General features: G+C 37.9%; 1 protein-coding gene across 6 annotated transcripts in view; it reads right to left on the reverse strand.

The window, feature by feature from the left end:
• Positions 1-27,710, reverse strand: part of Eda (ectodysplasin A) — a 387,371-nt gene that overhangs the window by 76,139 nt on the left and 283,522 nt on the right. For all 6 annotated transcript variants that reach the window (XM_005358618.2, XM_005358617.2, XM_005358619.2 and 3 more), the window contains exon 2: positions 11,570-11,675. In XM_005358618.2, the coding sequence (XP_005358675.1) occupies positions 11,570-11,675 (106 nt within the window). The remainder of the gene's footprint in view (positions 1-11,569; positions 11,676-27,710) is intronic.

Below are 27,710 nucleotides of genomic sequence, written 5' to 3' on the forward strand. Positions count from 1 at the left end.
ATACTACCTGTTTCCTAAACCAAAACAATTTCTTACTGTTTTCCAAAGGCCTATTCTTAAAACTACAGGTAAGTAGTTTTAATCTCTCATCAAAGAAGTTTAATTTTAATCTCCATAACAGATGTAGACTCTTACAGAGATACAAAACTAATCAAAATGCAGAGAATAAGTGATTGTGGGATGCCCAACTGTTACATCTGCAATGCAACCCCTAAACCTAAGGATCAGGGAAAATCATGGAAGATATTGGTGGAAAGATTGTAAGAGACAGAGGCCCAGGGCACCTGTTAGTAGACCATAGCCCCTGGATATGACATAGGAAATGCACTTATGAACACTCAACAATATAGCTGTCTGAACAAGACCAGTATACTGACATGCAATTGCCAGCAGGGGAAATTTCTTGTGGTTCCACACCTATGTGAAGAGCTACAAAAGGTGAATGGATGCCGAGACAGAGAGAATTGGTTGCTTCTAGGAACAAACTTCCACAGAGTTTTTTCAATATCCAAACCAGGGAAAGATGCAACAAAGAATGAAAACTACAGGCTAATACCTCTGATGAACATAGGTGTAAAAATCCTCAATAAAATACCTGCAAGCTGAATATAGGCATATATTAAAAAGATCATTGGCCATGATCAAGTTGACTTTATCCAAAAGATTCAGGTGTTCAATATAGAAGTCAATGAATTAGTAAATCATATAAATGGACTTAAAGAGAAAACTACCTGATCATCTCAACAGTGCAAAAAAAGCCTTTGACAAAATTCAACATGCCTTCATGATAAAAGTCCCAGAGAAGGTAGAATTGGAGGGAAACATACCTCCAACATCGTTCTTTCAGTTTCTTTTTCTCTTTTTTATTGTTTTTATTGCGCTATACATTTTTTCTCCACTCCCCTTCCTCCCTCCCCTCTTCCCTTCTACCCTCTCCTGTGACCCCCACACTCCCAATTTACTCAGGAGATCTTGTCTTTTTCTTCTTCCTATTTAGATACACGTGTCTCTCTTAGGGTCCTCTATGTTGTCTCGTGAGTCAAGTTGACTTTTTACGCAAAACTTTTTAAATTTATCCCGAGTCTTCATTTGGCTACTTCTGGCATTTTTTGGGTTGTAGTTCAGTTACCCTCATTAGGGGACCTTCTTTGACTTAAGTTTAGATCAGGTATCAGTGTGTTTAATAATGCTCCATGTTTACCTCATTGTACCACTTAGTACACTCCATTATAATCATCTACTGTCAATTTGGTAAAGGGTATCTAAGGGCTAATCTTATTCACCATTATGTCCCTAGTATCTGGAGCAATGAGCAATAAACACTGTACTTAATAGTAAACATGCACTAAATTAATTAAAACAACAGCAGCAGCAGCAGCAGCAACAACAACAACATATAGAAGTTCCTTAACTTTTCATGCCAAAGAGGCTTAGAAGGTTAAGAAGTAGAATCTAAATAAGGCAGGGTGAGCCAACAGATGCCTTCTGCCTACACATCTACATCTGTTTACGATATTTTGAGGAGCCATACAGAAACACTTCACCACTTAGCTGACAGGTTAACATTCTTATCCTTCACTTCTTAAATCCATTTGCATCCATTTCATTCCTTACTGAGCCTCTTCATGGATGCTAAAGACTCATTGACCAGGCAAATAAAAATTCCGAGTCTTTAATCGTTCAGACACCATCTAATTAGTTAAAGCTAGCCTAGATATTATTACAATATTATAGAAATCAGGAATAGTTAGAAATTGCATCAGAACTGGAAAGAAATAATAAGACTTTCTATTGTAGTAATTCCGCATCCTTTTATTATCCCTGTATTTTTGAGGAGTATGATAAATTCTCATCAGTAAATTACCTATTCCACTAGAGTTTTCTCAGCATGGTATACAATTATTAGAATTTATAGAGTTGCAAATACTTGAAAAAAATTCCTTACATGGTTTTGGATCTCTGATATCTATCTCAGAACTTCAGCTAGAACTAATAGTTCTAACCCATCAGAATAAACTAAGGTGGAAGATGTGAAATAGGAGTTATTGGTAAACTATTAATGACATTGTGATTAGAATCCAAGTCTCTTGGCTTAGAGATCACAAATCTCCCTAATACTAACAAACAAACAGCTCTACTGAAAAAAGATTGGATAAACCTTTAGAAAATCTCAGGACATCCAGGCTTATTGTCTCTTCAGGCAAACTACCTTTATAGCATTTTTCTAGTTGGGATGGCATATTCAGCTTACTTTACCTAATTCTGTACTGCTAAAATCATTAATTAATGTTTATTTATTGATCTGAGACAGATATGGCTGTGTTGTTCGAACCCATTCCAAACTCCTGAATATGAATGATAGCCTCCAAAACAGCTGGCACAACAGGCATGTACTAACATGCCTGGCTCTTGGTTACATGTAATTTTTTTTACAATGAATGTGTACTGTTTTTATAATTATAAAAACCCTATGAACAGGAGATCTGGCTGTAGCTCAGTGGTGGATTGTTAGTCTAGTATGTGCAAGACCCTAGGTTTAATTCTCCACATTGCATTGTCAAAAAAATAATCCAATGAATATTTTTAAGAAACTTCAACTTCTATAAAAATTTGAATTTACTTTTTAGGTTTTCATACAAATATATACTGTATGTTGAGTGTATTCTGCCCACCATGCCCTCCTATTCTGCTTTCTCTTACTTCTCTCCACTCCTGTCAGTGCTCTTTGGCCTCCTAGACATTTACTTTTACTTCCATATCATATGTGTATACATGATTTTATGTAGTAATATAAAATTTAGGAACTGCAAACAACAGAAAGCAAAAATATGTGTCTTCCGAGACAAAAAACTTAAACTTTAACCTTGTATATTCAGCTCAGCTTAGTCTATATATAACAAGAATTGGAGTGTGGTAGCTATGCCAATTACAGAGTCTAGAATAATGATGCCTTCTTGATATTCTAAAAATTAGTTGTTATTCAAAATTCTTGTTAACCAAGTGTTAATGGTGATGTCCTATTGAGATAATTTACTGTGGGGCAAGTTCTATCAAAGAAAATAGCTTTAAAGGCTATCTTGGAGTAAGAGCAAGTTAAGATATTTTGGCTTGCTTAATGTCTTATTTGATATAAAGCCACTTTCTAGAGTGTTCTGATGTGGGCCCTTAAGCTGTTGGCAGCCACAAACAGCAGGTAACCTTGGGGAGTCTACAGCTGAAATCAACAATCCTCTTCAAGTCCATACACGGCAAGCTTTCAAAGGCTTAAATTTCATCCTGTAAATAAGCTTCCAAAACTATATCAGTTATCAAAATGATTTGAGTCTCTCTCATTTGACAGTAGTCCAGTGATGGAGCATTGAAAAGCAAGAAATAAAATAGCATTTCCAGAATAAGGGCAATTTTTAATACTAGCTAACAATTGTATAGACAAAACATCTGTATTCTCTGATGCTATAACTTTTCATGTCCAGCTATAAATAATCTATATTGATATGGATTTTGCTTTGGTAATTTAAATTTAAGGTCAATTTTGTTATATGTATATGTATTTCTGATATTGATTAAGGTGTTGTGATTGTGTAGTTCATTTTAAAATGTACTGTATAATTAGAAAATGTAGGTTGTTAATGGATAATCATCAATAATAGTCAAGCTTGTAGTCATGTTAGTTGGATTTTCTGGATATATAGAGATATATTTCAGTTAGATAGGTATTCTTCATATCTTTCAAAGACTACAGAATATGGCATTTAATGTTTTAATAATTTAGGGCTTTTCACGTCTGCTCCTGGCAGCAGCAATCTACTTCAAGAGGACGTGAAGAAAGGGGTACACTCATCCATTGCTGGTGGGAATGCAAACTTGTTCAACCACTTTGGAAAGCAGTGTGGCGGTTTCTCAGGAAATTCGGGATCAACCTACCCCTGGACCCAGCAATACCACTCTTGGGAATATACCCAAGAGATGCCCTATCATACAACAAAAGTATATGCTCAACTATGTTCATAGCAGCATTGTTTGTAATAGCCAGAAACTGGAAACAACAGAGATGCCCTTCAATGGAAAAATGGATGAAGAAAGTATGGAATATATACATATTAGAGTACTACTCAGCATTAAAAACAAGGACTTCTTGAATTTTGCATGCAAATGGATGGAAATAGAAAACACTATCCTGAGTGAGGTAAGCCAGACCCAAAAAGAGGAGCATGGGATGTACTCACTCATATTTGGTTTCTAGCCATAAATAAAGGACATTGAGCCTATAATTTGTGATCCTAGAGAAGCTAAATAAGGAGAACCCAAAGAAAAACATATAGGCATCCTCCTGAATATTAACCTTCATTGGGCAATGAAAGGAGACAGAGACAGAGAGCCACATTGGAGCACCGGACAGAAATCTCAAGGTCCAAATCAGGAGCAGAAGGAGAGAGAGCACGAGCAAGGAACTCAGGACTGCGAGGGGTGCACCCACACACTGAGACAATGGGGATGTTCTATCCGGAACTCACCAAGGCCAGCTGGCCTGGGTCTGAAAAAGCCTGGGATAAAACTGGACTTGCTGAACATAGTGGACAATGAGGACTATTGAGACCTCAAGAACAATGGCAATGGGTTTTTGATCCTACTGCACGTACTGGCTTTGTGGGAGCCTAGGCAGTTTGGATGCTCACCTTACTAGACCTGGATGGAGGTGGGTGGTTCTTGGACTTCCCACAGGGCAGGGAACCCTGATTGCTATTTGGGCTGACGAGGGAGAGGAACTTGATTGGGGGAGGGGGAGGGAAATGGGAGTCGGTGGTGGGGAAGAGACAGAAATCTTTAATAAATAAATAAATAAAAGAAAAGAAAGAAAAAAAGAGGATGATGAGCATTGAAGAGGCTCCTTATGGAGTTTGATAGCCATTTGGACAAGAAACTGCTCTTGCCTGGACTGCTGCATAAACTGGACACAGAGAACCTGCAGAGAGAGGACTACTGAACTTAACTAAAGGTGAGATGGTATTTTGGGGTTCCTGACTCATGAAAGAGTCTGTGAGACATTCTGCAGGACACAGCAGATAGTGACTGAACTGTCTTTGAAATTGCCTGCTTCATGGAAATGTCTGCTGGAAACTATGGGCCTGAAGACCAAAGATGGATGCCCCAATGGTACAAAGGAACTTTGGGTGACTGTCCAGACAGCGAGATGTCTCTGTCATTTCTAAAGTTTGGAAGTTGCTTATTTCTTGTTTACTTAGGTAATATTATATCCTTCTGGAGTCTTTGATGGACTTGAAGAATGAATAGTTATAGTTTTACTTAGTTATGATAAAAGATAAAATAGATATAAATATTGTAACTGTAATTCTTGCTTAATAACTGTTTTGTTATATGTAATTTTACTATGTTAAAGTTAAAGCCTTTCTTTTTTGTTTAAACAGAAAAAGGGGAAATGATGTGGGAAAGTCTTCTGTTTTATGTTGATTTCATTGATTAATAAAGAAACTGCCTTGGCCCTTTAATAGGATAAAAAATTAGGTAGGCAGAGTAAACAGATCAGAATGCTGGGAGAAAGAAGTCAAGTCAGGCAGATGCCATAACTCTCCTGTCTGAGATGGATACAGGTTAAGAATATTCCCGGTAAGACACCACCTCATGGTGCTACACTCATTAGAAATGGGTTAATCAAGATGTGAGAGTTAGCCAGTAAGAGGCTAGAGCTAATGGGCCAAGCAATGTTTAAAAGAATACAATTTGTGTGTTGTTATTTCAGGTATAAAGCTAGCCGTGCAGGAGCTGGGCGGGAACTTAGCCTGACATTCCATCTACATCCAGCTGTATCAATTTAATGGTAGCCATACACCATTACATTGTTATTTTTAAGAAATAAAAAGCAAATGATACATTTTGATCTTAATTTATTTATTCTGCTTACTCATCTATAATAATAGGAAAAAATACTAACTTCTTTGATCAGCCCAAAAGTAAATATCAAGTAATAAAAATTTCTGAGAGGGATGGACGGACGGACGGATTCACACACACACACACACACACACACACATTATAGGTAGACAGATGGACACAGATGTACAGGTAGAGTGAGGAAGTGACATGGAAAAATGTGCAGCTGTGATCAACCATTTGTTGTGACGAGGTAGGCCAGAATCTGAGGCCTAGAGTCTTCCAGCCCATGGCTCCTTTGGGCTATTTTAAGGAATAACACCAATGAGGAGAAAGAGCATTTTGCTGAAATACAGCATCACTGCTGAATTACAATTGTTGTCTACTAGAGTAATAACAATGCTTGAGAGAACATAGTACCAGTATTTAGTATTTTCTAATGGTTATGTTTTTTAATCGATTGACACTTTGGATCAATACAGTAACTGCATGACTTAAGCCAGGTTCATCGTCGCAATTTTATAGACAAGAAAATGGAAGCTCAGAGAAATGTGACTTCTCCAAGATCACAGGCAGATAATATAGTGGGGATATCAGGATTAGAATCTACAGACTGCAACTTGTTCAAGTTCCTTTCTTTTTTTTGGTATGTATAAATAAAAGTTTATTTTTTTAAATTTATTTATTTATTAAAGATTTCTGTCTCTTCCCCGCCACCGCCTCCCATTTCCCTCCCCCTCCCCCAATCAAGTCCCCCTCCCTCCTCAGCCCGAAGAGCAATCAGGGTTCCCTGCCCTGTGGGAAGTCCAAGGAACCCCCACCTCCATCCATTTCTAGTAAGGTGAGCATCCAAGCTGCCTAGGCTCCCACAAAGCCGTTACGTGCAGTAGGATCAGAGACCCATTGCCATTGTTCCTTTCTTATCATACTATCCTGCACTTCTCTTTCACTTAGGAAGACAGGAATACTAGGGAAAGAAGGTTATGGAGAGACATTAATTGATTTTTTTCATTGATTCCTGAGATTGATCCTATAGGAAGAGAATAAAATGTTTAAAAAATAGTATTTGTAAACTATGGAAACTCCTTGATAATCCTTGGTATACATTATCAGATTTTAAGACCTCACGAGCCCCTGAATACATTCTATAGTTCATGTAGTTCCCTGCAAGAGATGGCTAAGCAAGTCACTCAGAGCAATTATGACTTCAGAGAATGGGCTTAATCAGGAAATATTGACACAGATTTCTATATGTATTGTGCCTCAGAATATACCAGGAAACGATCATGCTTTTCTTATAGAACAACAAGGACCCCAAATCACAGATACTCAAAAACTATTCAGAAAAATTCTGACCAACTCAAGAGAAATGAATTTAATATAGATATGTAGAACAGAAGCTGGCTGCTCATGCAGACAACCGGGGTTCAATTCCCAGCAACCACATGACATCTAATAACATTCTGTATTGCCAGTTTCAGGGGACTTGACACCAATTCTGATCTCCATGGGAACTGCACACACATGGTGCATAGACAGACATATTTGCAGGAAAAGCATCTATGCTAATAAAATTTTAAAATAAAACAAAAAGAAATTCATTTTCAAGATTTGCTATAACATCACAAGATTTATATTGGAGAGAAAATAACCTTGTGTTTGTGATTGCTATTTACGAATCAATGCCTTCACTTAGAGTACTCAGAATTGAGAAACAGATGAATCCAAACATTTTTAAATTGTGGGTTAGAAATACATTCTGGAGACAGATGTATTTTTAAAAGAGAAGTTAATGTTTATTATGTTAATTAATTAATTTTACATGTATGTGTGGGTACCTGAGTGTAATGTAGTACAATGCACGCATGGATGTACCCTCAGAGGTCAGAAGAGGGTGTCAGATCAGCTGTAATAGGAGTTGCACGTGATTGTGAGCTGCCCAGTGTGGGAATTAAACCTAGGTCTTTCGTAAGAGCAGCAAATGCTCTTTAGTGCTGAGCCAGTTCTCCAGTCCCCCTTCTTTCTCCATATATAAAAAATATGTGTATATATATATGTGTGTGTGTGTGTGTGTGTGTGTGTGTGTGTGTGCATGTGTGAAGGGAAGAGAATAAATTTAGGAGTCAGTTCTCTTCTCCTGTCAAATGTAGGCACAGAACATTAAACTCAGGTCTTCAAGGATTGGCAGCAAGTGCCTTTACTTTTTGAGTCATCTTTATGGCTCTGCTCGTCTCTTGAAGGCAAGATAGACAGTGCCTATATTATGCTTCTAATCACCTAGTTTAAGAGAGCAATGGACCAGGAAAGTAAGTGTCTTAGTTCTGGATTCTATTGGTATAATAAAACATCATGACAAAAAGCAACTTGGGGAGAAAAGGATTTATTTCTTCTTCTACCTCTCAGGTCACACTCCATGACTGTGGGACAGCCAGGACAGGCAATCAGGTCAGGATCCTGGAAGTAGGAACTGCACCAGAGGGCAGGAAAGAATGCTACTTAGTGGCTTGCTCTTCGTGGCTTGTTCAACTTGCTTGCTCACCAGTCCACAGTGAGCTAGGCCCTCTCACATCAATCCTTAATCATTAATACCTCACGGACTTGCCTACAGGTCAGTATTATGGAAATATTTCCTCAGATAATATTCTCTCTTTTGGGGAGAAATGCTGTCAATCTTATATAAAAATCTAGGAACCCACCACATCACCCTATATGTGCTCACCCTTATCTATTGCCTATAAATCTATCAGCTCCTTTACCAAAATTTCTCTGTAAGATTCCCTGAGGCCTTATTCATGTTTTCATTCTTTTCAACTGCGTATAGAAAACTTACTGAATAACTGTAAAATAGCTGGGGATTGAAGCACTCTGAGGAATATAGGTTACAAAACTAAAACAAATTTAGAACTGTTGTTTCCTGCTATGTTTTAAAGGTTTCTGTTTTTAGTGTCTGTGTGTATGTGTGCGTGTGTGTGTATAACACATGCACCTGCTAAGAAACAAGTGGAGGTCAGAGAACAACTTGCAGAAGTGGGTTCTTTCCTTCTGTCATGTGGACCCTTGGGGTGAACTCAGACTGTCAGCCTTGTAGTAAGCACCGTTAACTGTGGAGCCATCCTGCTGGCCCTTCTTCCTGTTTTGAATCTTTGAAAAATGTTTCCTTCTGAAATAATTTCTTAATTACTTAAGGCAAATCACTTTTCTTTGACACTTGTGAGGGAAACGAGATAGGTATCTTAATTTGTACTGTAACATATCAAATAACTATGGATTTAATATTAATTGCTGATAGACTCACTTTTTTTTCTTTATTTGTATAAAACAGAGTCAGCTCATTATCTTGAGATAGTGATGTTGAATTATATCTGTTTGGCAGTCTAAACAGGCAACCCAAATTTAACAGGCCTAAATAAATTCTTTTATGTTTTGGTCTTTTTAATTAAAAATACTAATATATATTCATTGTACATTGTGACTAGTTTCAGAAAGACAATTTCTTTAAGTATGCCATGTACTTTGGCTGCATTCATCACTGGTACCCTCCCTCTTCTACCCATCCCCTCTTCTCCCGCTAGTCTAACTTCTAAATCCTGAACTCACTCCCCACACCTCTATATATCTCCTCCCCCTTCTTCTCCACCTCAGAAATAGCAAATCTACTCATTTCGTTCTTTATATCCCAAACTCTCGAGGTCATTTTCAGCTCTTCTCCGTCTTTCATATTCTTTGATAAATCTCAAAATTTGATTAGCCATTTCTTCAAAATCCTTCTAGAATCATACCATTTCCTACCAACTATACTGCTTCCACGCTATTCTAAGCCACTATCATCTCTTGCCTGGATATTGTCCCCTTTGGGTCTCCCTTTTCCTACTCTTTCTAAAACATTTTCAATAGAGAAGTCAGAAGGATTCTGTTAAAATGCAAGTCAAATCTTGTCATTCCTCTTCAGACTCATTCAATATCCCCCCACTGCATGAGGAGTAAGAAACTAGGACCAAGAAGCCAGTAAAGACCTTGGCTCCCCAGGCTCTAAAGGCTGTAGAGTGAGTTTTACTGCTTGCCCTCATTGCCTTTATTTCTCTTACTCTCATCCCAGTCCTGCTGATCTTCCTGAAACACACCATGCATTCTCTGTTTCAGGGAAGGTTTGTTTTGTTTAGATTCAGGCTGCTTTTTCCCCTCAGAAATCTACTTGGCTTACCTTCATTTCCCTCAGGTCCTTCTCAATTGCTCCCTTATCACAGAGCCCGCCCTTGATCACCTTATAGTATACCCTATTATTACCAGTCTCCCTGTCTCATTGCTGTAGGTTTCCTCACAGCACTTATCAACACAAACTTTGTTTTCTGTTTATCTGTGCTATCGAAGTAAAGCCCCCTGGGGAACAAGAAATATTCATTGAGGTCTGTCATGTACCAAGTTCTTTTCTAGGCAGTAAGAATATAGACATTAACCAAACAAACACAGATATTCTTACCGCTTCTAGCCTAGTGTGATATAAATTGGCTGTATTTACTCAGTAAATATTTGAAGGATGTGTTGGAAAAACACAGTACATAGTTGGCAGAATAACAAGAATGGCTTTCAAAAGGAGACTTGGATTGGCTTGTCACCTTTTAACCAAATGAGACACTCATCACATCTAAAGAAATGGTTTTATAGCCTCTTAGGAGAAAGGTTAAATATCGTAGACAATTCTATGATCCCCAGGTACTCTTTATCCTTAACTCTAAGGCAGTACTAGCCCCGTATCTTCAATTGATTCCACTTTTTGGAACTGCTTCAATCATTGGCCCCTACTCACATTGACAAATGTCAGCTTAAAAATCTCATTTTCATCTTTATAAAATCATATTGCTTTGTAACCCCCTATAGACACATATCATCAGCAGATGTAGCCAGACACACTGTCTTTGAATCCAGATGGCTTTTCAACAGCCCAGAGCTATGTTTCCTATAAACCTCTGGCCAAAGGGGTAGTGTTCTGTCAACTGACAGAGTAACATTGAAATATAGCGATTCAAAGACCTTGCCCAGGAGCTACCTCAACATTTTGTCATCCAACTGAATATACTACTAGTTAACTCAAAGCTATTAAACCCACAATGGCAATGGTTTTCACGGGTAAATCACTGCCTAGCTGAAGGGATAGTAAACACTGTCAAGTTCTATTACAACACAGTGAGGCAAATATTATACCAAATTCTAAGGTCATATAAAAAGAACTGGATCCTTGTCCTCAAGGAACTTACATGCTTTAGTTTATATTTGGACATAGTAACAGATACCAAAATTGTTATAATTATCATTGGAAATAATGCACCATATAAATGATAGACTGACAAAACACTATCAGTTCCAAAAATAGGATTAAATTATCTTGGTGGACATGGCAAATATGTTATGTCCTCAGGAGAGAGGAAGTCTTTAGGGAGAGTGCCCTTTAGGGACATAAATGCTACCATGGCCCTCAGCTACCATGGTCCTCCAAGCATACTGAAAAGGGACTGAGGGTATCTGGGGTTAGAGGATCCTTCCATTGTTAGTTCTATGGCAAAGGACTGCTCAGCAGGGTAGGCTGGAGAAATCAGTGATCTTCGGATAACACAAGAGCACTAAAGAGTGTTTTTATTAACATTTCAAAAGTCAGAGTGATAAAGGATCACTTGAGTAGACTCACCATCTGCTCCTTCACCACTTTTGCTTCTTTTATTGCGGCGAACACGCCTACTTTCCTCTTCAGAATATGCCTTTTCATCAGGAAAGAAGAAATTCAGGAGGGCCATCTGTAAAATTAATAAGTAGATATGTCTTATGTTAGCTATAGCCAACATAAGAAACCAACTAGCTGTCTTTCAACAGATAGTCCTTCTTTACCTTAAATTCAATATATCTAAAATCTGAGCTCATCTTTCCTTCCACTTTTCCAGTGAATGGAATCATTACTCCCACTTTTCCAATCATGGAATCATTATTATTCTAATCATGTAGGCATGAAACTTGTTAATCGCCAAAGCCTCTCTATTCACTCTGAATAGCTATGAGAAATCCCTTAGGTTACATCTGTCCACAAACTTCTAATACTCCTCCTACATTGCTGATGGCTATCCAGAACTAGCCTTGGATTTTCTATTACCCCTTGGACTTTATTATCATATACATCGGATTTTGCCATATTTCTTACTTTTGCTCTGCTTTTAATTTGTTTCTAGAGTGGGGAGAACCCAACTGTGAGGTGTCATGTATGTCAACTCTCTTCTAGGAGTTAAGTCATGATAAAGTGCACACTAGTCCACTGCCTTTCCCAACCCCCATCAGAACATGTGCTCTATAAGACTCAGTTCAATGAAAAACAACAACAGTAGACTATTTTTCCTATTCTGTTAGTTTTAAAGGGAAACCTAAACTAGTTATCACTCAGTTACTAAGTTTTTATACAGTAATGTATCTGAAAAAAATAAGTCTTGCATTAAAAGGTCCTCATTCTAATATTTGGTCCTCTAATGTCTTATAACCATTGCTTATGGCAATATAATATGTTTTTATGTGAATGGATCTGCTTTCACTAACAATAATCATAGCTTAAGTATATCCTTGAGGTGAAAAGATGTGCCTAAGGTAAACAATGGACAGAGTTTTAGACTTGAGTGATTCTAAACTCAATGCTATCACTTGCTATCCATGTAACCTTGAACAAGTTTCTTTAGTTTTAATTTCCTCATTTGAAAACAGGGATGATAATAGCACTTTACTCATAAAGCAGTTGTAGGATCATCACAGTAACCATTTCATGTAATAAATACTCAATAAGTGTTAGATATTGCTATTTTAAGTACATTATTTTGAAACATTCTATTGTCATTTGGAAAAAATAATAATCCCAGAGTCCTCATGTCTGGTGAATTTCTAGTTAAAAAACTGGGTTGGACCCAAGAAAACCCTAACAGTCTACATAAACTTTCTTCAAATACCTATGATTTATTGTTTGTGTTAAACAATTCTATCCAGTAGCCTTAAGGCACAGACATCTGGGAGGATACATTCACTGATTAACTATCAAACAATAAATGAATATGTGTAATCTATAGATTATTAATCATATCACATTTAAAAACATTTAGGTTGATCCACTTGAAATAGTCATTTTCCAGAAAGCCGCCAGACTCTCCTAAAACAATATAGGCTGTTGCCACTGCTCTTGGTTACCTTCTAGAACTAGATGGTTAAGACCCTATTGCTGAATACAGCACACACTTAGGTTAGGGGACACACAGAATCAATCTGAAAATGAGTTAGAAGCATCCTCCCTGCTGCCTAACATTTATAGTACTAGAAGTTGCTATGCAGGCTGTTTAGGAAGAAAAATTATCATCAATGGTCTTTGTCACCCTACACACAAAAAACTGACCATTAAGATAAGATATGTCCACTGGTGCAATAGTTGACAGCAACCAATAGCTTTTTGATTGGATTTGAGGCCTACCCCACAGGAGGAAATGCATACCTGGTAGTTGAAACCCGGTCAAAAGCCCATGGTTGGGGAAGTCACAGGTCCTAGGGGGAAGCTTACTATCTTGATTTGCTAAATGAACATGCACCTAAATTGCCTTCTAAGTATGTATACTGATATCTATAGACTAGTGGTTCTCTCAGTCTTTAGAGAAGGTTTGGTTCAGTAGGTAGAAGTTAGTGCAGTGACTCATAACTGGCTAAAGTGTAGATAAAAGTGACTGTTGAGTGCTAATTCCTAAACAGGACTCTACATTACTCTCTCCAAGGTCCAGGCAACATCTTAGCTAGAAGATGGGGAAGAGTGTTGTGAAATATTGCCTTCTGTATATGACATGCCCATTATATATATGAACATATAGTAGCCGTGGTTATCAATACAAGATTGGGTCCTTCAATATTCCATTATGTATGGGGAGAGGCTCATGAGATTCCAGCACCCTCCCTGGGGAACTATTGGCAGTTAATGGCTGTTGGGAGAAGGAGAGTTTTTTTTTCTTCAGTAGTATAGCCTCTGGTAAGTTGCCATAGTCCAGTAAATCCATCCCAATTAAACTCAGTGTATCACAAAGTAGACATGAAAGTTGGAGGGGGACCAGCTTGGAGGAAGAATGGAGTCATCAGGAGTGGGAATAAGAGAGGATAACAAAAAGATAACTGTAAACAGAGACTGTACTTTTGTTTCCTGGCCACCCAGACCCGAATAATCACACAGAAACTATATTAATTACAGCACAGTTTGGTCAATGGCTTAGGCATAGTCCTAGCAAGCTCTTACATCTTAAATTAACCCATTTCTATCATTTTATATTTGCCATGAGGCTTGTAGTTTACCAGTAAGGTTCTGGTATCTTTCTCCTTCAGCAGCTACATGGCAACTTCCTAACTTTGCCTTTTTTTTCCCTGCTTTCAGTTTAGTATCCCTGTCTATCTATACTCTGTCCTGCCATAGGCCAAAGCAGCTTCTTTATTAACCAATGGCAATAAAACATATTCACAGCATACAGAGAGAACTCCCACATCAGAGAATATGATTATAGTACATTGTATATATGTAAGAAATTGTCAAAAAATAAAAAAGTTAACACACACATTTTTGTATGCAAAATAATTGGGGTTTGGGAGATAGCTCAGTTGGTCAGGAAACCATGAGGACCTAAATTCAATCTTCAGGCCACACATAAAATAGCTAAATGCAGTAGTCTGCACTTGTAATTCCAATACTGGGGAGCTTCCACATGCACACATTCACACATGCATCTATACATACACATGCACCCACAGAACATACAGACACACACAACTGAATATCAGAAGTTTCACATGTTTCAAATGATTAGTATTTTAGAGTCACTAGACTGGAATATAAAATGTAGTTTCCTGTAGAATCGGCATAAATCTGGTCAGGCCCACAGAAATGTCACTTAAACAACCATATAAATAAGCTAATACAACACTAGTAATATAAAACCAAATTAGTATTTAAAATAAAATCTCAAACACGCCTGGTGTGGTAGCCAATATTAGTAATCCCAGCATGCTGGAAGCTGAGGCAGAAGATAATGAACCAAAGTCAGGCTATGTTACTTAATAAAACCTGGTCTGGAAACCAAACAAACAAAATAAAAACTCAAACAAACCCTCAAACCAGAAAGACTACCAATAATCTTGGGATAGAACAAACTTTTGTTTTTTGATTTTTTTTATAACTTTGAGTAATAGAACTTGGGCTATCATGGATAGAATTTAGTTTTACTTTTTACTTGCAGAATAAGTGTAGGCCTATTTGCTTGTACACTAAATGAGCCCAGTCTACTATCCTGAGGGGTTTTTGGTTTTATAATTTCATTACAGATAAATACATGCTTTGTTAAAAAGGAGCCTAAGATTGTCTGGGGGCAAAGAGGAAGCACCTAATATAGATTGCTAATAAATGAGGCTTCTTAGAGGAGATGTTAACATTACAAGTCCTGAATGATGTCAAGGATCTAGTGACAAAAGGAAAATAAAAAAGTGCTGTGTTTAAAGTCTCAGATGCCCCTCAACCAAGAACGGCTAAAGAAAATGTAGTACATTCACACAATGGCATATTACTCATCTGTTAAAAACAGTGACATCATGAGATTTGTAGGCAAACGGATGAAACTAGGAAAAATCATCCTGAGTGAGGTAACTCAGACCCAGAAAGACAAACACAGTATGTACTCACTCATAAGTGGATATTAGGTACAAAGCAAAGGACTACCAGGCTACAATCCTTAGTCAAAGAGAAGCTAAGTAACAAAGAAGGACCCTAAGAGGAATGCATTGATTGCCCTGTGAAGAAGAAATAGATGAGATGTCCTGGGTAAACAAACTGTGGGTGGGGGAAGAGGGGAGAGGACGGGGGATGGGAAGACGAGGAATCAGGATGGTCGAGTTGGGGGTAGGACAGAGCGGGAGAGTAATGAAAGAGATACCTTGATAGAGGGGTCAATTATGGGGTTAGGGAGAAACTTGGTGCCAGGGAAAATCCCAGGAACCCACAAGGATGACCCCCGTTAAGACTCCTCACAATAGGAGAGACAGTGCCTAAACTGGTCTTCACCCTGTAACCATACTGGTGACTATCCTAAATGTCACCATAGAGCCTTCATCTATTAACTGATGGGAGCAGATGCAGAGATCCACAGCTACGCATTGGGCTAAGCTCCAGAAGTCCAGTCAAAGAGAGGGAGGAGGGGTTATATGAATGGGGGAGGGGATAGAGTGTCAACATCATGATGGGAAAACCCACAGAGATAGCTGATCTGAGCTTGTGGGAGCTCATGGACTCTGGACCAACAGTTAGGGAGCCAGCATAGGACTGACCTAGGACCTCTGCATCTGGGTGACAGTTGTGTAGGTTCGTCTTTTGTGGGGCCTCTAGCAGTGGGACCAGGATCTGTACCTGATGCATGAGCTGGTTCTTTGGAACCTACTGGGATGCCCTGCCCCGCCTTGATACAAGGGGGAGGGGCTTGGTCCTGCTTCAACTTGATATACCATGCTTTGTTTACTCCCATGGGAGGCTTTACTCCTTCTGAATGGAGTTGGAGGAGGAGTGGATGGAAGTGGGGTAGAAGGCAGGTAGGGGGAGAGAATGGGAGGAGAGGAGGGAAGGGAAACTGTGGTTGGTATGTAAAATAAATAAATAAATTTTGTTTTAAAGTTTATTTTTGATGATTTCATACATGTATATAAAGTATTTTCATTATATTCATCTCATTCCCTTCTTTTATCTTCTTCCCATTCCCTCTGAAACTCCTTTTTCCAACATGCCTTCTTCCTAGTGTCATTCCTTTCTTTTTCTTATTTCTTTTTCTAATTCTTTTGAGCTTTATTAGGGTTGCTTGCACATGCATGGGTATGATGCTACTAATGTAGCCTGGGGTCCTTATCAGTGGCTAAATCCCCGAGGAAAAACGGGTCCTCCAGAAGGCATTAACTGCCAATAGCTCCTAAGATGCTGGAATGTTAATGGGTCCAGTTTAGTTCAGGTCCTATGTAGGTAACCACAGACGCTATGAGTATGAGTGATATATCCATGTTCTGTCTAGAAAATAATGTTTCCCAGCACTCTGGCTCTTATGTTTTTTCACCCCACTCTTTTCAAGATGGTCCCCGAGCTTTTAGCATAGGGACTATTATTCTTTCCTAAGTGCATCCTCCTACTGATGTACATATGGGTCACTTCCAGTTCTGACTATAACAAATAAAGCTGATGCAAACATTGATGTGTAAGTTTTGTGTGAATATGTCTTCATATTTTTTGGAAGGAACCGAAGAATGGAATTTCTGGGTTATATGATGTGTCAAACAGCTTTCTAGAGTGATTGCAGTGTTTTTTGTGCCCACCAACAAAGTTTGTGAATCCCAGTATTCTCCATCTTCACCAATATTTGGTAATGTCAGTTATTTTTATTTTATTCATTCTAGTAGATAAATAGTATTTCATTGCAGCTGTTTTTTGAGTTTTTAAATGTCTTTTCTGTCACCTTGCTGTCAACTAACAGATTTCAAGTCACCCACCTATGACATATTTTTTAGATCCTTCAAATTTGCTGCTACAGGCTTGACATCTAATTAAAACACCAATTAAGCTCATGTAAAAATAATAAACAGGCAGCAAATGTAGTTTTGAATGGTGCTTTCTGCAAGATGCACATTGACTGGGTTAGAGATCACTTGTTTTCTGCTTGAATTGTGGCTATAATATGAGTCTGTCTATACCCAAATACTGGAAGGTTAAGTTATTACAATATGATGCTTGTACTCATAAATACAACTTCTGTGTGAGGTCTGGTATGGAGTTTTGTGCTTTCTCATAACTTGGTGGTGGCAAAAAGAGAAGTTGTTCACATGTTAACTGTTCCCAAGTGTCTGGTGACAGCTTGCAAGAATTCAAGCTTCTAGAACAGGAGCAATGGGGGAGAAAGGAACTTATGCAGACGGCAGAAACAATTCCAGCTTCCACGGGTATAGGAGTATCTCAAAATCCCTCAAGAGGAGCTTTGATGGTACAGGATATTCATAAGTCAAGTGTTCATTAGAAAGGGACTGCCTGAATATGAAAATTCTTTGAATAGGTTATATTTTCTCAGACACGAGAAGAAAACAACACAAAATCCTTTTTAATCAAAATGATTCCCTATTCACAGTGCCCTATTTGAGTCTCAATTAGACAGGAGTGAAAATTATACTCTATATAGCATAATGGTAAAGACAAAAAAAATCAGTAGCTTCTCATACAAGAAGTTTGAATTCTAGCTTTAGTTTTGCATTCATTAGCATGGCCTCCAGAGGCATGTTGTAGAATATGAACAAAATAGCCTTCTCTTTCAGAATATTGCTTTCCTATTGCACAAGGAGAAAGCACCAGGAATGTTGGCCACAGTCAGGCATTTTGCTCAAGGGAAAGAAAATCTAATTCTTTACACTTTATTATGTGATTACATTCTTGTTTCTTATGGTAAAATTACACGGTAAACAGCACCTGCAGATTACAGGCATCGCAGCTAGAAACAATTTGTTAACAGCGAGACACAAGGGATACATACATTATTGTTAGTGACTCTCCAGATATTACTACTGCAAATATTTTTCTAATATCAAAACCCACAAATTTATTGGATACATTTCACACAGAATAGAATGAATTTAATTCAATTCATTTTCTATTTATTTTATCACTAACATATTGGATTGTACTAGATGATTCACAGGAAATGACTCACAAGCCTTTTGAGGGAAGGAACCCATTTCATCCATTTTTGTATAAGTAGTGCCCTGGCCCTAGCACACAGTAGGCTCCTCATAAATATCTCTCTGTTATGAGAATAACTGAAGTATCTTAGTCTATTTATGCTGCTATCACTACGCACTTAAACATGAGTAATTTATAAAGCACGGAATTACATTCTTTTCTTAGCTGTGGAAGTTCAACAAAATTAAGGTTCAGATGACTGGTGAGGGCTGCACTCTATTTCCATGATGGTGTCTTACCAATATACCCTCCAGAAGAAAGGGATGCTCTGCGGTGGAAGGTAGAAGGAAAGAACAGACTGTTTCACAAAGAATCTTTTATAGGGCCTTAATCCCATTTATAAGGAAGGAACTCTCATGTTCTAATTTAATCTTAAAGCCCCAACCTGATGATGTCATTGTATTAGCAATACCTGAATTTTAGGGAGTCCACATTCAAACTGTAGTATAACTCATTTCTTGAAGTCATAGTATGGTTTCATCCTAATTGGGCCTGTTTTTAGAGACCAGCCATGAAGGGAGAGGCTACTTCCTATATGATTTATAGGAATCAAATCACTGGGACCCTAAAACTGAGACACCCTGTAAGTCAGTGTTTTCAAACTTTGATATACATCAGGATCACGTCATATAAATATTAAAGTGCGGAATCCCAGGGCTTCATCCTCCCAAATTTAGACTAAGTAGGCCTGAGGTAAAACCCTAGAATCTGACCTGAATTTGCTCTTTAGGGGATTTTAACACACATAATCCTTGATTCGCACTTCAAGAAAACTTGTGTATTGTCCATTCTGTAAGTAGTTTATAACGTAGACTGAAGAGGCTATGTTCTCTTTCTTTTCCTTAGTAAGCCGGGGTTCCTGAACAGCTAGTGTTTCACACCTTTCCTTCTGTCAATGGTAATATGGTCATAAAAAGTCAATATCTAATTTCTTGAAACAGGAGACACGTACATACCAGGCTTTCTAAAATTAGCACATCATTTACTTACATTTTTTCTCTTTCAATATTCTGGAGTTAATTTATTTAACTTATTTTTTCTTATTGCAGCCGATGTAATTTCATCGTCTACCAATAATCAGCTGGGATTTTCTGAAACATTAAATGAAGAGAAGACTCAGTGGCTAAAAGCACTTGTTGTTTTTACAGAAGACTAAGCTCAGTCACCAGCACCAATTTCAGGGAGCTCACAACTGCCCATAACGCCACTTTCATGAGATCCAGTGTCTGCTTTGAGACTTCACAGGGCATGCAATCAAAATAAATCTTTAAAATAAAGTAATTTATTCTCTGAAATGTCAGTCTTTTCTTCTTGCAGTGTTAGGGATCGAACAGGGCTTAGCAAATGCCAGGCAAGCATTCTACTACTGAGCTAAGTGTCTTAAATACTTAGCAAAATCTTCAAGTGCTTCCACCGTAGCAAGATAGGAGTATCCCTGTAGTAATTAGTGAGGCAGCATTGTCCAATAAGCTTGGTAAACACATTATAGATATAAAATGAATCAAAAGGTGTCACTGACCACTCTTAATCTTATTAAGAACCCTTAACATGCTGTGATTATAAACAGGAAGTCTGGAGAGGGTCAAGCAGAGTGTTTTCTTTTGAATAAATATTGAGTACTCAGCACGGGGAAGGTACTGAACTAGACAGTATTTTAAACATACATAGACAAAATGCAAATAAGACAGTTTCTTTAGAGTGCAATGACAGCACTTCATGAAAGGAGACAGAAAAGTTTGTAACTCGGCGGTAAGACGAAAGGCAGAGTATGTGCTGATTGCAGAACAGAGTGCAGTGCAGTGCAGTGTGCCAGTTTCTGGGCATAAGCACACAAGAACATTCAACATCAATCAAAGCATCATCCACAGGACATACAACCAGCCGAGTCAGTTGTACCAATAAGCCTATACGCCAAATGAAACTGGCTCCTTGGATAGCTCTGATGTGGATGCTTGGATTTACTATCCATGCTACATTGGAATACATTGGATGATTTGTGAAATTTTATAGTAAGGCTAAACATGGAAGCCAAACACAATGAACATTTTACATCACATAAAGAACTAAAAGCAGTCTCTGAATACTGACTTCTGGGCAGTCTGACTGGAAAAAATCACTGTCAAACAATGCAAGTTACCACAAAATAGGAAATTTTAGAAAAAACAGTATTCTGCTTAAGAAGATTATCCTACTGTGATATCAGTGTCAGATTACATAACTAGCTCAATATTTAGCTTTTTCTTACCCAGTTTTGGCTTGTACAAGTTGCCTAATATTTATCAAATAATGCCTTATATATCTTAATATAAATTTTATTCTCCTTAGAGGCACTAAACACCTCAAAGAAGGTTCAGAATGTGTTTAGACTTGTCCTTAGGACAAGTATGAAATCTGTTTAAGATGCATATCAAGGGGAAAGGTGAGCTATCATAAACACATTACTACTAACGAAATGAGAAAGGCACCCCTCCTTCAGCATCCTACCTCTTATAGTCAACTCTATTTCTAATATCCAGAACAGCAGTGGAAAAAGACAAGCTTCTTGAATTGATTTGTACTAACGGGCAATACAAGCATGTCCAGCTTTTATATGACTTTGAAATTCATAACCACCACAGATGTCACATTTACCTCATTGATCTATTTATTGTTAGAGTCAGAACCATGCTTAATGTGAAATGGCAAGAGAAGACCACCACTACTGAGATCTTGGAAGTCAGCTGGCCTATCAGCATTGAAACTATGCTCATTGGTGACATATGTGGAGATGCATTGACAGAAGGATACCCAAGCATCTTTGGTATGGCAAGCTTTATAGCCTAACCACAAGCAGGCAGAACACAAGACATATTGTAAAGGATGCACTAAAGCATAGCTTCAAATAACACAGCATAGCTGTGGATTGCTGGGGGAAAAAGCAGCAGAGACCAGCTAGGAATACAACAATATGGAATTTGGAAACTTTTTTGGAGAAAGGCTTTCAGCTGACCATAAGTTGAGCACAGAAATATGGGCAGTGACAGGCTGTACAAATAGCAGCTGCAGGCATAAAAAAACCAGTTTGTACATATGTCATATAGAGAGGACCTTTCGTTGAAGATTTAGTCTTTTTGTCTCTTTAAGTATGGGTGAAATCAGAAGTGGCATATTTAATTAAGAGGAAGGATAACAATATATACTGGATGTCACTTCCTTTCCTTAGGAATTGTCTGCTAATTTAAAGCACTTTGTTATATTAAAGGACAGAGAAACACCTCCAGCGTAATACTTGGAAATCACTAAATATTATTATTTGTGAGTAGGATCGGATGATAAATCAGCACTGTGGATTAAAAAATAAATTCAAACACATCCTCTGGATTATGAATTATTTAAAGGCTACTGAAAATTCTATAACTGTGTTATAGTTTACCTTCATAAAGCTGGACTAATTTAGGCTAGAGCAGCAAGGTGACCAAAATGAGATTGCTTCTGTAATCTATTTATTTTAAACTAGGACTTTCTCCCCTCTTTAAAATTTCTTTGTCATCAGCAATTACAAAATTTGTTTTGTTCTTCATGGATACCTAGGCCATGTAAGATATGTAAATAAAAATATATTTGGCAATGGTATTCAAGATCAAGTATGGAAGAAGAGTAGAAGTGAGGTAACCAATGACTGGAAAGTACAAATCATGAGAACTTTCCAGAAAGGACTAGGTAAGGACAAAATTAAGAAACATGACTATTGGCTCTGGAAAGAATATTTTAAATATCTGAGAGAATTTAAGCCGTGGGAAGGATTTGAGGAAGGCATGAATCACATTCTGTTTGTGTTGATGTTGAAGTAAGTTACAAACTAGTTTTAATGCAAAACTGGCCCTCTAAACTAAGAATATAGAAAATAAACATCAAGAACTATGGTAGCGCAGACCTTCAATCCAAGTACTTGAAAGGCTCGGGTAGGAGGATCATGAGGAGAGAGAGGGAGAAAAAGAGGGAGAGGAAGACACAAATAAAAGGAGAAGGAGAGGCAGAGAGAGTTAAGGACAGGAGAGAGGGTATAGTGGGGAGGAAAAGAGGGAGGGAGAGAAATCTCAGAGACCAGTTGGTAAGTTTAAAGAGAAAGGCTAGGCAAGATAAGAGATGCATCTAAGATACAAAGATCTTTAGACGGGCACGTTATTCACTGGCCATGTGATCAGGAGAGATTCAGCCCCTAATAACTGCCTGGAACAATCCTGAGGAATAGAAAAACCAGTAAAAGGCCTGGGGCTCAAATTCAGAATTTTAAATACTGCAAAACTAGAACCACCAGGGCCATAAAAGGATTGGTAAGAAAATTGCAAGGCTAGAAAGAAAGAAAGATCATTTGACTGTAAGATTAGACAAACCCAAAGACGCAATTCAGTTCTCAGTTAATTTGGCAGTTTCCTTCCCCTTCTATCCAAGTGGGCCCTGGCCTCCTGGTGAGGTAAATACCAAATAACTGGTTATGTGATATAATGACAGGCCAATATTGTTCCAGTAGCTGTACAACAGACAAAAAGGAAAAAATCAATAGGGCTGTTGATTAGAATCCAGTTCTAGAGTATGTATATGGAAAAATCTATTTTTTTTTCCAGGGGAAAGTTCCTGTCTCTCATTTGTGACCCTAACACTGGGTAAAGAAAGACTGTTGCTGAATATTATATTATAAGCTTTTCCCATAATATCTCAACAGAGCTATCCACTCAAAAAGAAATTAGGGTAAAAAAGAAGCAAATGAAGTGCAGCAAAACAAAATTTCCATTAGAGTTAATTTTATGGATATCCTTTGTTTGGCTGTTACTGTTAGGGAGCAATGGAGAATTAGATTTCATCACTGTTGACTAGCTCTTTCATAGAATGTCTACACTAATGAATCCTCTATTTTCTACTAATTGATAAATTGGGAGATTTGTCCAGCTCACATCTAGTTGTCTCTAACTACAAATATTTCCAAAAGAATCATCATAAAACTAATAAACTTTAAAATTTAACAAGGAAATAAACATCCAGATCAAGGTAGCTGACTAACAAAACCATGTTAGTGCTACTGCTTCCCAAGACTCCATTAAAATGATATTAAACAAATAAAGAAGATATAAATAGTATTAGAGGGTATCAGCAGAAAAGAGATTTCAATACGTTTATGAAAGACAGAAAGTGGACAGAATGACAAGTAATAAAGATGGACTAAAAAGAGAGAGCATCGGAGGGAGCTTAGAGCTTGGGAAGATGTGGTTCTACCCAAATTGACAATGGGTAGAAGAGGGTGAAGTGCATCATGGAGCACTTAGGCCCCGACTTTGATTCTTAGTGCCCCCAAAAGGCTGGGTTTGTGAGAATGAAATGTGAGAAATTCACTGAAGATCTGTATATCAAATAATCACATCTTTCCCCATGGATAGAATCTGTAGCAATCTGGTATTTAGTCTCAAGTGTTCCCCCTCTAAATCAGGAATAAATCGTGAAAGAATTGAGGCAGACAGTATGAACACGACTTTTGCAGAGCAAAGGCGTCTACATTATCAGTTTTATATTCCCCAAGCATAATGACCACACAGATGGCTGTGGCTTATTGTCTTGCAGGCTTCATATGTAGAGGATGCTAGGCACTTCCCTCAACCCCTAGACACATAACATTTCAGAAGATCAAAAGAGAAAGTCCCTAAAAGCTTTCAGAAAGGAAAAACAGCAACAGTTAAATGGACAGGATTTTGAATGAATTGAACATCTTGACAGAAAAACTATTTTTAAGAGAAAACAATGGAAAAATACCTTCAATGATCTGAAGGAAAATTATTTTGAGAATGTAATTTGTCTCCTAACTATAAATTGAGTCTAAAGACATTTTTTAGTTTACAAATAACTCAAAGTTCATATTTTATATTCTATCTCTAAAAGGTTATTTAGGAATATATTACAGAAAAAAATGTAAGAGTAAACAAAGAGTGACACATATATTAGATTCTGGAAACAGTGGGCATAAAACCAGAGACCAATGCAACTAAGCCCAAGGTGATAGTTGTACAGCAGGCTTGACGAACATTGCAGTAGTGGAGAGGGTGCCTGAACTGGCCTTGCCCTACAATCAGATTGATGACTACCTTAATTGTCAGCATGGAATCTTGATCCAGTTACTGATGGAAGCAGATGCAGTGATCCATAGCTAAGCACTGGGTCAAACTCCTAAAGTCCAGTCATATATAGAGAGGAACAACATTATGAGCAATGGGGACAAGACCATGATGGGGATACCCACAGAAACAGTTGACTCGAGCTAGTGGGTGCTCATTGATCCCAGATTGACATCTGGGGAACCAGCATAAGACCTAACTAAGCTCTCTGACTGTTGTGTGTCATGGGCAGTTAGTGGGGCCACTAGCAGTGGAACAACTATTTATCCCTAGTGCATGAACCAGCTCTTTGGAGCCCATTCCCTGTGGACGGATACCTTACTCAGCCTTGATACAGTGGGGAGGGCCTGGGTCCTGACTCAAGTGATGTGACAGACTTTGTTGACTCCCCATGGGAGGCTTCACCCTCTCTGAGGGGTGGATAGGGTGGGGTGGGGAGAATGTGGGGGGAGTGGAGGACAGGGGGGAGAGGGAACTGGGATTGGTATGTAGAATAAAAAATAAAAAAGGTTAAAAAAAAGCAACTTGGAGAGGAAAGGATTTGTCTTATCCTACATTTCCAGATCACAGTCTACCACTAAAGGAAGCCAGGGCAGAAATAAGACAGGAATCTGAATGCAGAATTACATGTTAATCCTCACAAGATAACCTTTGACAAAGGAAACTCACAGCTGATAAATTACAGCAGGAACCATTGCTTTCTTATACAGCTAGCCTTCTTATAAAGCCCAGTACTAACCCCCTAGGAACAGCTCCATCCAAAATATGCTGGTCCCTCCTGCATCAATTAATGATCAAGACAAGACCCCCCAGATTTACCCACATGTTAATCTGATTTAGGAAATTCCTCAATCAAACCTCTCTTCTTAGATAACATGAGGCTATTTTAACTTGGCAATTAAAGTTGACTAGGATAGTGCCTACAAAAAACAGTGATTGAGGGACTCATAATTAAATTCATCACAAAGAAATTTGAGAAACCTGTGGGTGGTCATAGACAATACAATAAGAAGGGTATCAGGAGATTTAAAAAGTCATAGTTGCTACTTTAAAATTTGACAAGAGACAAAAATTGTAATTAAAAACTATTTAAAATTTTTAACTATTTTAATAGCTAACAGCAGTATAAATAATGTTTGTTGATTTTCAACTTAAAGCACTAACCAAAATACCAAAACTTAGGATACTTAGCTATAGAGATAGCTATAGATGTGGAACAAAACATAAATGCTATCGCCTTGGCAATGTATAAAAGTACAAAACAAAGGAGTTGATAAGCTGAAGGGGTTAGAGACAAAGAGAGGATCAAGGACTTCATGGCCTTTTCTTAGTTAAGAGATACTTTCCATAGTTTAAGGAACAAGGACAGTCTAGGTATGTTCCTCAGACATAAATGAATTTAAGAACATAGTAACTACATTGAGACACCATAGAGGATCAGTGATATAAAGCTTCATTTGTCTTATCAAGAAGATGATATTGTCTAAAATAGAGAAATCAAAAAATAGCAGAATACATGAGAGCAACTGCCAGAGGAACTAAACAGAAAGAGTTAATACAATGAAAGGCAATAATGGCAGAGGATTAAGATTGGAACAGTGCATTGCATGCATCCTAAGTTTCTATGTACATAGTTCATACTTTTTAAAACCACATGCATGCATTACTTCATAAGATATAAAAGCAATCCTATGGTTATTTCCAAATCAACCAGGAATCTTGAAACAAAAATCTAAATTCAAACTGGCCTCTGAAAAACTTCACTTGAAAGAAGTGTTGGAAAAGGCGCCATCTATGCACATCTCTCTCTATCATATGACTTGCTTCTTTCCCTTTGTCCATGCCTTAAAACCTATGCCCTTTCTCTCAAAACACTGAAACTTAAATTATGGATACTATTATGACCATCATTATTTTCATCTACAAAGGTCATTTTATGATATTTTGCACATATAAAAATCTGGAAATATTTTAGTCTAAAACTTAAGTTTTGGCATATGAAAAATTATTATCATGATCATAATAATGATGACATCCAACATCCACAAAAGTCTAGTCTATTCACGCTCTTTAAGTATTTGTTTTGCACGGTGTGTGTCCGTGTGTGTGTCCATGGAGTCTCCCTTGATAGCACTCCATCTTACTCATTGAGGTGGAATTTAACAATTAAGCTCACAGCTTGTCAAAATCAACCTGTCTACTTAGCCAGCTTGCTCCAGATATCCCTTGCCTCTGCCTTCCAAGGGCTAGAATTATAGGTGGGCTGTCACGCATTTACGTGGGTGCTGAAGATCTAAGTTTTAGTCCTCACAGTTTACAGCAGGCACTTTATCCACTGAGCCATTTCCCCAGTCCCTTCAAGGTTTTTGTAGTCCTTTCCACTCAGTCAGGTCTCTGATACATTTTGCATGGCAAGTAACTACTGGTCTGCTTTTTGTCACTATAGGTTTCATGTTCTAGCAAACATATTTTATGGTTCTATAAATAGAACCATAAAATATGTGCTCTTCTTTTTGTCTGACTTCTTTTATTTAGCATAATTATTTTGAGATCTAGCTATGCTATAACATATCAGCAGTTGATTCCTTTCTATTGATGTGATGGGGGACAGAGGAGGAGTTGTTGGGCATGAGAGCTCTCCTCTTTATTTATTGGAGACAGAGTCTCTCACCAGATATAGAGCTCACAGCTCTAATTAGACTGGCTGGCCATCAAGCATTAGGAGTCTGGTGTCCACCCTCTCAAGAACTAAAATGATGTCGCTGTGCATGGATACATACACAGCTACATATTTTTGAGAGTCCCATACATGCATATAATGTGTTTTGATCAAATCCACCCCCATTCACTCTCTTCCAATTCCTCCACTATCCCCCCTACCACATTTC

This window comes from Microtus ochrogaster, chromosome X (assembly GCF_000317375.1).
Source record: "Microtus ochrogaster isolate Prairie Vole_2 chromosome X, MicOch1.0, whole genome shotgun sequence".
Lineage (NCBI taxonomy): Eukaryota > Metazoa > Chordata > Mammalia > Rodentia > Cricetidae > Microtus > Microtus ochrogaster.